Genomic DNA, 14443 nt, shown 5'->3' with positions numbered 1-14443 from the left:
ACTGGTGAGAGCCGTGTATCATGACTGCTTTTTCCAGTTCAAATCCTGTTTACATTCTGTATACCCAGGTTTCTATCATCTGGACCTTTGTTGGAGGTAGACAAGGGGTTAAATAAAAAGAGTTACTCATTGCTTACGCAACAGTAACGTTGGATGTGATAACATTACAGAAATAGGCAGTTTTACACCACAGAAACTCAGTAGAGTAGTATATGAACTTCCCACAACCCTGGCATGCAACTAATACCCTCTTAAGATCAATGACACTGTTTCTTCTGAACACAAGCTACCAAGTAGGTAGTAGTGCAATTTTCATTTTCTGGTCTGAAGGCCAAAATATAAGGTATTGGGCCCTTGGCACTAGGTCCAAGTTTTGCAGAACCTGGGACCTCTTCTTGTGGTGTAAAACTGCGTAAAAGTAGCAAAGTGGGGGTTGTGCCACGGATGCAAAGATGAAAGGGTTTAGCATGAATGAGTTGACTTACAGGCACAAGCTTCATGTACCACTTGGTTGGAGACTGCAGCAGCAAAAGACAAACAGCAACAACAGAGAAATAGCTGTTAGTGAGATTAGTCTATAACATGGCTGGCACACACGAGCACAGAGAACAAGAGCTACGAAGTCCACATAGACAACAAAGACAGGAAGTGTTCCTTGCATCATACATGTACTTTGTAATTAAGGATGTCCCCATCAACATTTTGGCCTCCGATCCGATATTTTGGCATCAGATCTGATCCAATTTTGAGGCCCGATCCGATATTTTGACAACAGATCATAGAACTTTCACATTTTTATAAAACATATCGTATTACATTTAGAAATTGCTGGTATTGTTGTAAACAAAATGATATGTTAAATGTGTGGTATTTAATGCCACATTCAATTTTTATTTTTTTTTTAGAAAATAAAGTGTCTAGTGCACAATAACTAAACAAATGCAAAAACTACAACTGGCTCTCATTTAAATCATTTGGGGTTTGCCCTCAAATTGTCTTTTATCCAGAGACTTATTCCCTGACTTTGTAAACAAAAGACCAAAAATTATTTTTTATCAATAAGAACAAGAAAAATAAATGATTGCAAAACCTTTGACAGCTTCTCTCCTCCTCTCTCTCATCCACTTTCAGTTATTTTTTTTTAGTTATCTCCCTTTAGCTCAATTCCTCTGTCCCCGCCCTCCACATGCACACACAGTCCACAACACTGGCAGCAACACTGGCAGCGCAAGCTACATCACCAATAGGTCGACCGCTCTTATGTGCAGACTTGGAGCAGTCTTATGCTTATTTTACTCTTTAAAACAAATCATCAAAGCAGTAAAATAAAAATATATGCTTTTTGATAATTGAAGTAATGGATTTGTTTGATTAATCATCTCAGCCCTAACTGGGACATAGCTGTGGTAAATATCGGTAGCTCATCAGCCACTTACAATCAGTTAAAAAAAGCAAATATCCGCCCCGATCCGATCCCGACATCTTTATATGAAATGGAGTATAAGCAGAGATCCAAACATGCATGGAACCTTCACGAGCTGGGGGAGGGTGCATTACCCTCACCGTGAAAAGTCCGGTGTAAAAGCGTGCAGAACAACTCCACAAACGTACAATCCAGCCTTTGACAAGCGATAGTGATCGGAAGACAAAGCCTGGAGACTGTTTTCCATTGTTTGGTAATTCCTCGTGAAAAACGTAAACCAGAGGTGTCAAACGTGGTCCGAGGGTCATTTGCAGAGCCGAGCTTGTTTTTTTATGGGTTGTAGTACAGGAAAGAAATTATATAGTGAAGAGAAAAAGCTGAAATGTTGATAATAACAACATAACAATATTATAATGATAAAAGTAATAATAAATGAACCCTCAGTGAGTTTGTGGCACACTCACTGGCTGTACTGACACTGTGCTGCTGTTTCATAATGGTGCCATTTACTGGATTAAAAAAGTCACTATATTCAACTTGCAAATTAAATATACATGTACCTCATTTGGCGCAATAAGATCACATTTCTCCATGTTTAATAAGTTTTCCCATTTCTTAGTTCTATTTAAATTGATGATGAAGACGAATAGCAATGTTAAAGGGGCACGGCATTCCTTCGAATTTTTTGAGTACAAGTCCGTGAGGTGAAACAGGCGCTTCCTGATAGTCACTGTTTGGCGCTTCACAGTCAAACAACATAGCAGTTGTATAGGATTTTTTCCTAAAGTGACAGACGCACCACTTAATAATTACTAGGGCTGTCAAATTCAACACGTTAACTCATGCGATTAATCACAGAAAGTTATCGCAATAATGATGTATTAAACACAGATTAATTACACAATAGATTTTGTCTGCACATGCATCTTTACCTTAACCACGGATGGTTACTTTAAAGTACCAGTATAGTGGAAAAACTAGTTGCCTCCATATTGAAGCTAGTATCATATATATCTGATGTGTGACGCCTAAGGATTTTCAAAGTTTGCGAATAAATAGATATGATCAAAATAGTATCAATTTCACAGAGATTCCCGAGCCATTTTGAGAGATAATGAGCTAGCCAGACACGTGATTGCTTGACGTAGAGGTGGGAACCGCAAATCCCTTCCCCACCAACAACAATGCAAATCGTGCAGACTTTGTGAAAGCCTACAACGATTACTTTGGAAAAAAATTGTGATCTAGAAACTTATATTGTCAATCTTCAATGTAAGGCGAATGAGCTACAAGTTTTTGAAGCTCTGCTAAACAGATCCAGCTCTAGTGAAACTCTAAACATCATGTAGCAGTATTGCTAAGTGCTAAACAAGAAATACAAACTACAAACATAATAAAACAATAGCTTACTGTACAATGTCTGCTCTTACTTCAATGACGACTGATAGGATGTCCATATCTTCCCGTTTATATAAAAAATTAATCTCGAAAAGTCTCCATGCAGACAATGCCTTTGGTTGTGTGTGTTTGTCTCAATCTCCGGGTATAAATTAAATGTCACAGATGAACAACATCTAGATTCATGGCAAAATCCTCTTGATATCCAGCTAAGAGGCATGATTTATAATCTAGAATAATTTTGATGAGCCAAGACATGATGATGCAAGAGCAGCAGGACATCGCGGCCGGCTCACAGTAAAGTAGCAGAGGGCTACTTAGCTGTCTGCTATCAATCCGCCGCTAAGAAATAGTTTGTCTATGTCGTAGAATTTCTGACCTTTTGACCTATATTTCGTGTCTTTTAAGAATGTCCGCTCATTTTCAATTCTCTTGTATTTTGTGCCATTGAATGGACCAGTTGTGGGACAAAAGTGAATATTAAGTCGTGCCAACCTGTCTACAGAATGTGTTGACTGTCTAAAGGATTCGAGTTGTTGAGTTGTTATGGAATAGATAGGAAAAACAACAAGACATTGACGCACTCGATAAGGAACAATGACGCACAACAGACATATAAAAAATGGCAGAAGACCGGAACTCGACAGTGATTTTGGCTTGTGTGTGTCTTGTTTACTCCGGAGTAACACGTGGTCTGTCTGCACGGCCAACTTAATTCAACCTGCACTTCTGATAATGGGTAAATAAATTTGTTGTACTAAACTATTTTTGTTGCCTGTTTAAGCTTCGGACAATCCACTACACAAATTGGCGTCACGAACAGGATGGTTTAGAAGCTACAGGTCGACAGCCGCACCCGCTCTCTCAGTCAGGCAGACAGTGTGCTGCACGCGCGCATAACAAGGTAAGCGTTTTGCTTAAAGTGTAAACATTTTCTGCCTGGAGAGAGCCGGATCGATAAGACTAATTGCTGAATCTATTTTTGATAAAAGATAGGTTTAGTCAGGTTCTCCAAAAACAACCTGGAATGGGGTAAATTATGGTTGGATTGAGTTGTTTTATATGTGATCATTTGTCTGTGTGTTTGTTGAAAACTTGTGATTTCTTGTTTTTAACATAAGGGGATTGTTATTAGAATTTTGGTGGTTTGGAGTGTAAAAGCACAGACGATGTGAGACGAAAAATTTCTTTTAACCTCTTCATCCTCTGTCGTTGTTGGCAGAGGATGCTTCTTTCTGCAAGTGCATCAGAATTAGCCAGAGTTGGACAAAGATAAATTTAAGGCAAGGGTTGCTAACTGGTGTAACATTTGGCCCATATAAAATTGATACGTCTGTGAAAGTGCGAGACACCTGTCTATGTGGAAACTGCAGCGGTTTCTAGTCCTTGTGACTCAGCGTGTAAAAAAGCCTCATTTTAGGTGACCATTCAGTGACTCCGGTAAAGGAGATCAACTGAGCCAAGTTGTCACGAATCTGTTTAATGGCTGCAGAATAGACAGGTGGCGTCTCGGGCTCCATATGGTAGAGCTTTGGTGAAACTTGGTGAAACTGTATGGGACTGACCAGACACGATGTCTGTAGGTTGCTGGGTGATTCCTGGTGGTCCTATGGCGCCTTAGAGGCCAGTGATCCGTGTTGGTCAGTTTGATAACGCAGGTGCTGCTCCAATGAAACGGGTTAATCGCCGTTTTATGAGCAATGATGGAACCTGGTTTTTGTGTTTGTTAATGAGACGGCCGATTCCACAAAAGCACGCGTGCATTAGTTGTTTATATTGGTCCGGACCAGGGGGGCGTGGTTTGTGGGATAAAAATGTGTGTTTTTTAAATTTATATATATATATCTGCGTATTTTAATAACTTTTGTGTAGCACCTGGTTTCTTATCTGGTTTAATTCCCCCCTTCCTTTCCCCCCCTCTCGCAACCTCCCTTCACGCTTTTTCTCACAGCCCCGCTATCTGTAAAAGTCTGGAAATTGTCTAAAATGTGTGTGCGTGTGAGAAAGTAGACAAAGTTTATGTACAGAAAACATATGAGTGAATGATTTATCCATTTAATTATCTTATTCTGCTCTCGGAGGTTGGATCGCGGGGGCAGCAGCCTAAGCAGGGAAGCCCAGAATACCCTCCTTAAACTTGACTATTTGTCCATCTAAGAGTGAATGATAAATGTTGTTCTTATTATTAAGGTTCTGATATGATACAGCTGTGCTTCTGGATGAGAAAAATAGTTGTCTTTTGCATTTACTTTTAACTGTGCTGGTAAATTCTCTGTGTGAGCGACTGTGTGACGCATATAAAGAAAAAAAAAAAAAAAAGGAGTCTCAGCTGGGAGGCATTTTGAGATAAGAGTGTGTGCGTGTGACGAGGCTGTGTGAGTGACAGCTGCGTGAGGCGTGGGCCGAAGAGGTGTGACAATGTTAGGATAGCATTTAGCTAGGTTAGCATTGTGTTAGCATAGCATTGAGCTGGGTTAGCATTGTGTTAGCATAGCATTGAGCTAGGGTAGCATTGGGTTGGCATAGCATTGGGCTAGGTTAGCAAAAATTTGCTTACTGAGGCATAGTAAGGCTAAGTTAGCATCTAGCTTGGCATTACTAAGTGTGGTTGAACAGTTATTCTCGGTCTGTAGAGTGTGCTAGTAGTAGGTGCTTGCTAAGTCCAGTAAAATAATAGATATATGGAAAATTACACGTTTAAATATCAATAAATAAATACGGATTGTGGGACATTGAAACATTGTTTAATTCATCATTCATTTATATGTCTAGTATACTTTTTTTGGTACAGCCTTGTTGCTTATCTGATCCATCCAGTTTCTGTGTGGAAGTTGAGACAAACACACACGCACGAACATCATAGATTAGGACACATTGTAACTTTGAATTAATAGTTATACAACAAATAAATTAATAATATTGAATTTAAATTTGATAAAGATAAATTGATCATACATTGACATTTTAATTTTTTTTAGGAATAAACACACAATAAAATAAAAGTTAAATTTATATTCTAAAACATCTAGGGGTATAAGGGCATCTGTGAAACATAGAGTCTGAAGAAGTACAGATAAGAGCCACTCAGCGCCATTGTCAAAACAAAACGTAGAGAAGCGTTAAACAAATTCTAATCAGAAGGAAGACAGACCAAAATATGAGAACTTAAGTAAACAGACAGCAAGTAAACCAGAAATAATAATGTAAATAAATAACAAAGAAAGCACATTTCTATGTGACATTGGTGCATGTAGAATTACAAATAGAGAATAAAACTAAATGGAAATAACTGTCTGCAAGATGAGCATGACGTCATGAATTGTGCTCGGGTTAGTAATAGATAGATAGATATTATTGATTCCTTCAGGAGAGTTCCCTCAGGAAGAAGAAGTAAAAAGTAAACAGTAACTAATAAGGGTATAAATGGAAACAAAATAGAAAAATATTACAAGGAGAATAACAATAGAACAGTAAAATAAGAGAAACTAGGCATTAACGACCATGATATAAAAAAGTATTGCACTGTTATTGTTTTGCATTCCCTGTCATCCTAGCCCCCCCAAAGAGGAGTTGTACAGTGTAATGATGTATGAGACAAAGGATTTTTTATAGGCTAAACCAGTAGTTCTCAAAGGAGGGTATGGTGTTTCCGCCCGGACAAAAAAGGGGGGTACTTGAAGGTATGCCAAGGGGTACCTGAGATTTTAAATATTTTAAAATAGCGACAATTCAAAATCCTTTATAAATATAATTATAGAAGAATAATTCTTCAACAAAATAAATATTTAGAATTAAGTTCACGAGCCCAGATGGATCTCTATTACAATATCCAAAGAAGGTTGATGATTGATTATATGTATAGAAATCTTTATTATAATTTAATCACTTGTTTAATTTTTAAAACGTATTAGTTATTCTTTTTTTTTTTTTTTGTCCAAATAAGTCAAGTAAGACCACAACAAATGAGCAATATGGTGCACTGTTATAAAATCTAATAAATCAGAAAATGATGACATTATGCTGTATTTTATTTCTTTATTTTACTGGGAAAAAAGGTTGAAAACCACTGCCCTAAATCATATCTAAAGCTAAAATTATTTTATAAGACTGATTATTTTGGATTATTGTGTTTGTATTGTGAGAGAAGGAGAGAAAGTGAGAGAGAGAGGAAGAGAGAGCAGGTGAAAAAACAGATTGAGGGTGAAGAGGATGGTTCGAGAAAATATGGGAAAAGGATGTTTATAACCTTACGTTATGTGAATGGTTTCTAGGAGAACAGAAAATAGAAACATTGTGTGAAGTGTAAGGAAGAGATGGATACAGGATGTTGTTTGAAAAGGAAAACGAAAGTGAAGAAAAGATGAGAAAGTGACAAATGAAGGTATTCGTAAATGGTATGCTGTTGATTGTGGTTAGCTGCAAGTTTTTTTTTAATTGTTTGTTTGTTTAGTTGTTTGAGTGAAAGGGGGAGAAATCAATAGGAATAATTACATGCAAAATGGAATAAAACTATGAGTGCGATAGATAATGAATGAATAAATGAAATAAGTTTATTTTGGTCATATAATCAACCATCAACCAATTTGTGTGAGCAGTTTAACAGTAAATTAGACATATTAACAATCATACATATTTACACACAGAAAAGAAAAGAAAAAAGAATGACCGAAAAAAGAATAGGCGGAAGCCAAAGCTTATATTGGCCTATGATATACAATTACTGAACATTAAATTACCTGGAACATCAACGTTAAAAGATGAAAGTAATTGTTACTATATCTTATAATGTTCAAAAAACTTTACCTTTCAAGGGTCTCCAAAACCATAACAAAAAACTACATGTGTTCAGCTCATCACTGAGGATGGTACATTATTTAACTCCTAAAACTGAAATACATTTGTGTTTTTATTTTATTTTACTTGACCTATTTCAAAAATCAATATCCCCCGTAAATGATAGTTTTCTCCTCATAATGTAAACAAGCTAAGAATACAAACTGGAAGGCTGTTGTTCTTTACTCGGAAACATAATTGCCATTGTTTTAAAATTAAATTATCTGAACATTTAACACATTATGACTTAAAAAAAAATGGATTGATATGATCATAATAATAATGCTTTGTGTATTATTGAAATGAGCCTTTTAATTTTAAGTATTGGGTCTATATTTCTTCTATAAACATTTCCCCAAACTTCAAAACAATATTACATATGGAAAAATAAATGAATAATATAACATGTGCAGACATTTCTTATTCAGCATGTGTTTAACTTTATACCGAATAGCAATGGATTTGGATATTTTTCTTTAATATGTTCAATATGCGGCTTCCAACCTATTAATGATCAATTACTATTCTCAAGAATGTAGTTCATATACTCTGTCAATTTCCACTTGATTCAACTTTAATTTTTGTTTCACAATTTGACTTTGCACCCTGGACAGGTCGCCACCTCATCACAGGGCCAACACAGATAGATAGACAGACAACATTCACACACTAGGGCAAATTTAGTCTTATTAATTTCTACATATTAACTACTTAACCACTGTTGTGAAACACTTTTACTTTATGGGAGTATTGGGATAGGATTGAGGAAGATGTCTGCTGTGGTGGTGGTTAGTTTGGAAATTAATTTAATAAAAGTAACTTTAAAGTGCAGTCTGACATTTTGGTTTGGAGTAATTTATAGTTTTATTTGGACATTGCAGTGCACCATACCATGCGCCCGGGAATCGTTTTTGGTGATTTGGCTCCAGAGTTTTTTGTGGTCTTTGGTGTGACTCGGCCGGAGTTTTGGGCTTGCGACCTGCCGATTTCAGGGCGGACACTCTAGCCACTAGGCCACTGAGATGAAGTAGGCAAACCAAATCTCAACAGCTTTCAGTTAGCTATGGATTTTGAGAGTATAATGCGAATAACTATAACTTTACAACTGTTTGCTGTGAATAGTGTTGAATAATAATTACAAATAACAGCCTACATTAATAATTAGAATAAGAGCCGATATGTAAAGTGTTAAAAAGAGGAGAAGTGTGATTAGGGGGCTGCGTAAGCGCTTATAATAACAACATTGTTATTATGTGGTTAATATTCAAGTATGTTTATAGAGTATTGTTGGCGGGTTTTGGATGGTTATTTAGAGAGATTTGTGGGCGCAATAGAGAGCCCACATTGACGGACTTATTTATTTACGACTTAGAATGCATTAAAAAAAAGAACAACTTATGTGTTCATGTATTATATAGGGATTGTGAATGATAGACAGCACATCTCTCTGACTGATCTGATACTATGGTCAGAGTGCAGAAGCGTTCTGCCAGTGACGTCAATCTCCGAAAATAGCCAAAGATATTCAGAGCGGAATATTTAAAATGGCTGACTGAATTTGTGGCATTTTGTGACATTTTTGACTGTATTTTCAAATACTTTGCGGACTGTAAATACAATTGGATATAGTTTAATGAATACAATGAAACTAAAGTAAGCATGGGAAGCTGGGAGCGTGGCTGTGCCAGCAATCTGAGGGTTACTGGTTCAATCCCCACCTTCTACCATCCTAGTCACGTCCGTTGTGTCCTTGAGCAAGACACTTCACCCTTGCTCCTGATGGGTCCTGGTTAGCGCCTTGCATGGCAGCTCCCGCCATCAGTGTGTGAATGTGTGTGTGAATGGGTGAATGTGGAAATAGTGTCAAAGCGCTTTGAGTTCCTTAAAAAAAGGTAGAAAAGCGCTATACAAGTATAACCCATTTACCATTTACCATATGAAGTCAGCTTGTTTTCCACTCAACTGGTACTTTAAAGGCGGCATGGGTTGTTATACGTTCAGTGATCAGGTAATGCATACAGCAAAATACATCCAGACAGGACTTTAGATAACAGTGATCAGGTTTTGGGAGAAAAAAAATAAGTAAAATATTTTTTTAAATTGCATTTGACAGTAAAATTGTCAATAAAATTCAATTTGTGTCAAAATACTGCGGTCTTGTTTAAAGTGAACTTAAATTATTCAAGCAAGTCATTTATGGCAAAAGTGTCAATATTATGATTAAAAGGTAATCGTTCAATAGACTAATATTAAAACAAAGATGTCCTAAAATATAAGTAAAGTTTCAAAATATTGTGCGTGCATCCGTCATGGCCAAAGATACAAATTAGACAATGATGTCCCGCTGCATAAAACACACCACCACAAATAGACTAAAATCCTTTGGGAAACGCTACAAGCAAATAATATGTATTTGTGTTTAGACAATTACATTTGAGCCATGATTACTGACCTTATTGAGCGAACTAACGTGCATTTACAGGCACTGTGTACACATGACAAGAAATTCAAAATTCAAAAGAAAAATATCAATAGTCTAAGGTTGCTGTCCTTCGCACCAATTCGGGAAAAAACAACATTTAAACTAAGACCATGTTTATACGAACAAGATTTTTGTGTGTTGTTTTTATACACACACACGCAAAGATGTTGTTGGGGAAATGATGTGGGAAAACGACATGGCCTCAAGCTGAGAGCAATTAAATTAACTAAGCATCACTTACAATGAATATGATTGCTTAACATCAAAGAAGCAAATGTAAGTGGGAAGTTGATTGTGAGGACTCATCTTTAACCCCTATGTGTGCACACCTCGATAAATATAAACGACAGCAAGAGGATGAAGATCGCTTTCTTAGATTTTCCTGATATGATTAAAGTCACAGGTCACTGAATGCTAATCTAAGTCAGCAGCTGAGGTCTGATCGCATCAGAGTAAGAACACGTCATAATCCAATCATCAACCTTATTTGTTAATCAAGTTTAGTCTATACTGCCTACACACCAGCACAAATGTGACGCTCCTGCTGGGGTTCAGAAAAGGAACACTAAAATTGTAGATCTGCAGACGATTATAAATCCTTTGAAGCGTTCTTAATATGTTTGCCTGCTTGTCATGAAGGAACAACAGCATGAAAAGATGTGTTTATTATATAACGGGACACTCAATGGGGACACTGACAAATTATATCACTGTATATTATACAAGGTCACATGAGTTTATATGTATATCCATCCATCCGTTTTCTACCGCGTGTCACTCTCGGGGTCGCGGGGGTGCTGGGGGCTAGCCCAGCTGCATTCGGGCGGTACACCCTGGACAAGTCGCCACCTCATCGCAGGGCCAACACAGATACAGAGATAACATTCACACACTTGGGGCAATTTAGTGTTGCCAATAAACCTATCCCCAGGTGCATGTCTTTATAGGTGGGACTGCCCACAGAAAGACCCCGAGCCCAAAGATCGAGCCCAGGACCGTCGTATTGTGAAGCATACGCACTAACCACTATGTGTGTGTGAGTGTGTGTGTATATATATATATATATATATATATATATATATATATATATATACAGATGAAACTCTAAATATTTGAAAATACTGTGTAAAAGTTAATTCATCTAAGCAATTACACTTTAAATGTAAAACTAATATGTGATATAAACTCATTACACACAGTAAAAAGTGAAATATGTCCAGCTTTTATTTGTTAAAATTTTCATGATCATGGTTTACAGTTTTTAAAAAACTAAATTTTTGTATTTATTTTCAATTCAAGTTTTTTTTTTAATGGATATAACCTATAATCATTAAAAATTATATCAAACTAAATTTTGAAATATCTTGATTTGCATGTTATGAGCATACGTCATAAATTTGTGTCACCTTGTAAATCTAATTGGTGGACTAAATGAACCTTTGCACGATATTCAAATTTGTATGCATATATATATATATATATATATATATATTAGGGCTGTGAATCTTTGGGTGTCCCACGATTCGATTCAATATCGATTCTTGGGGTCACGATTCGATTCAAAATCGATTTTTTTTTTTCAATTCAACACGATTCTCGATTCAAAAACGATTTTTCCCGATTCAAAAGGATTCTCTATTCATTCAATACATAGGATTTCAGCAGGATCTACCCCAGTCTGCTGACATGCAAGCAGAGTAGTAGATTTTTGTAAAAAGCTTTTATAATTGAAAAGGACAATGTTTTATCAACTGATTGCAATAATGTAAATTTGTTTTAAACTATTAAATTAACCAAAAATATGACTTATTTTATCTTTGTGAAAATATTGGACACAGTGTGTTGTCAAGCTAATGAGATGCGATGCAAGTGTAAGCCACTGTGACACTATTGTTCATTTATTTTTATTTTTGTAAATGTCTAATGATAATGTCAATGAGGGATTTTTAATCACTGCTATGTTTAAATTGTAACTAATATTGATACTGTTGTTGATAATATTCATTTTCGTTTCACTACTTTTGTGTTTGTGTCTCCTCTCAATTGCTCTGTTTATTGCAGTTCTGAGTGTTGCTGGGTCGGGTTTGGTTTTGAAATTGGATTTCATTGTTATTGCTGTGTATTGTTTTGTTGGATTGATTAATTTAAAAAAAAAAAAAAAAAAAAAAAATGTTTTTACTAAAAATTAAATAAAAATAAAAATCGATTTTTTTAAAAATGAGAATCAATTCTGAATCGCACAACGTGAGAATCGCGATTCCAATTCGAATCGATTTTTTCCCACACCCCTAATATATATATATATATATATTAATGCAGCTGAGATAGGCTCCAGCAACCCCAAAAGGGACAAGCGGTAGAAAATGGATGGATGGATATATGTATTGTACATACATACGTACATACATATATACATCCAGCGGCTATAAAATCATAATTGAATAGAAGATGTGTCTAATATCTTTATTTATGATCCAAATATGTTGACACGGACACGGACGGAATATTTTTGTCTCTCATCTGTCTTTGCAGCCATTTGTACTTGACTGTGCCAGTTTGCACGAACATTCTCGACGTGCTAAATATACACAAAAAAACTGCGGTCCCAGAACAGTTTCAGTCTTGATAAAATAAATATGGAGTGCTATATGATTATATTTGCTTCTTCTTACAGTATTGTGTGTTTTGATAATGAGCATATGTTCTACACATACATGAAAACAGACACGCTACCTAGATTGCGCCTTTCTATTTTGTTCAATACTATGCTCACGGGCTTAGTAGGTCAGCTTTAAGTGCGCTATCAAGTTTGCACGTGTTTGATTACACGCAAATCTTTAGACGATCGATCAGGCCTTAAGTCTTGTATACTCCATATTGTGTTGCTGCTATTGGAACTTTCATTTTCTTGAGGGCACACACCTGAGGGGTCAACTAATCTAATCTAGAAATGATAATGTACTGTAATATCTCAACAATAGTGATGGATTGATTACTTAAGAGTACATACATACAATACAGCAGATGCTTTGCACGTAGGATCAATACGTAGAATACAAATAATATTTACAAGCGGATAAACTCTGCCTTTTATTTGGTGTCGTCCACCTAGCAGCTAAAACGGTTTTGACCTTGTAAAGTCACTGTTCTTTGTAGTCTGCAGGGTCCAAATCGGACATGTGGTAGGTAGGAGGGGTGCTTTTGAGAGGAGGCAGAGCATGACGGGATGGAGGGTGGAAGAGGCTTCGGGTTATTTCTGAGGCTGCCATGATTTTTTAGTACAGTTTAAAAATACATGAAAATAAAGAATGATGTTAGGCGTAAGGGGTTTGAATCAGAATTATAGTGTATTTGCTCAGGATATGAGTATGGGGTTTGGAGACCATTTTGTAAGAGTGCAAATACATTATTACCTTTAAATTTGAAGATTTCCAGACTTTTAAAATCGCACAAAAATGATCTTATCTAAAATGCTTGTTTATTTTTTGTCCTGTCCAGCTTCTCAGGCAAATCATATTGTTGATGTAGATGCCCATATTGGCTGTACAAATGTACTTTACAAGAGAGAAGTGTGGGATACTTCTCTTGTTGCCTTATTTGTATTTGTAATAAGGCAATAAAATGCTTGTTTCTAATGAGACAAGACTTACATCTCAGTGGGCAACTAAAGGAGCAACTCTGTGTTGCACTTTATTTGTGATGCCACCACAGAACTGCATTGCAGATAAAAAAAGGTCATGAAGATAACCATAGAGCAGTTTAAAGGCCTACTGAAATGAGATTTTCTTATTTAAACGGGGATAGCAGATCCATTCTATGTGTCATACTTGATCATTTCGCGATATTGCCATATTTTTGCTGAAAGGATTTAGTAGAGAACATCGACGATAAATTTCGCAACTTTTGGTCGCTGATAAAAAAAGCCTTGCCTGTACCGAAAGTAGCGTGACGTCACAGGTTGAAGAGCTCCTCACATCTGCACATTGTTTTCAATCATGGACGCCCGCAGCGTGAGCGATTCGGACCGAGAAAGCGACGATTACCCCATTAATTTGAGTGAGGATGAAAGATTTGTGGATGAGGAAAGTGAAATGGAAGGTTTAGAGGGCAGTGGAAGCGATTCAGATAGGGAAGATGCTGTGAGAGCTGTGGGACCTGATATTCAGCTGGGAATGACTAAAACAGTAAATAAACACAAGACATACACTACCGTTCAAAAGTTTGGGGTCACCCAAACAATTTTGTGGAATATCCTTCATTTCTAAGAACAAGAATAGACTGTCGAGTTTCAGATGAAAGTTCTCTTT

General features: G+C 36.5%; 1 protein-coding gene across 4 annotated transcripts in view; it reads right to left on the bottom strand.

Moving 5' to 3' along the window:
• The window catches only part of camsap2a (calmodulin regulated spectrin-associated protein family, member 2a), a 100437-nt gene that overhangs the window by 44172 nt on the left and 41822 nt on the right, over window positions 1–14443 (bottom strand). For 2 of the 4 annotated variants that reach the window (XM_062028054.1, XM_062028056.1), the window contains exon 5: window positions 486–518. The exons of the other annotated variants lie outside the window; for them this stretch is intronic. In XM_062028054.1, coding sequence (XP_061884038.1) covers window positions 486–518 — 33 coding nt within the window. The remainder of the gene's footprint in view (window positions 1–485; window positions 519–14443) is intronic. 4 annotated transcript variants of the gene reach the window in all.

The sequence above is a fragment of the Entelurus aequoreus genome, linkage group LG19 (assembly GCF_033978785.1).
Source record: "Entelurus aequoreus isolate RoL-2023_Sb linkage group LG19, RoL_Eaeq_v1.1, whole genome shotgun sequence".
Classification (NCBI taxonomy): Eukaryota; Metazoa; Chordata; class Actinopteri; order Syngnathiformes; family Syngnathidae; genus Entelurus; species Entelurus aequoreus.
The sequence above is the reverse complement of the archived record's forward strand: the minus strand, read 5'-3'. Positions and strand labels throughout refer to the sequence as shown.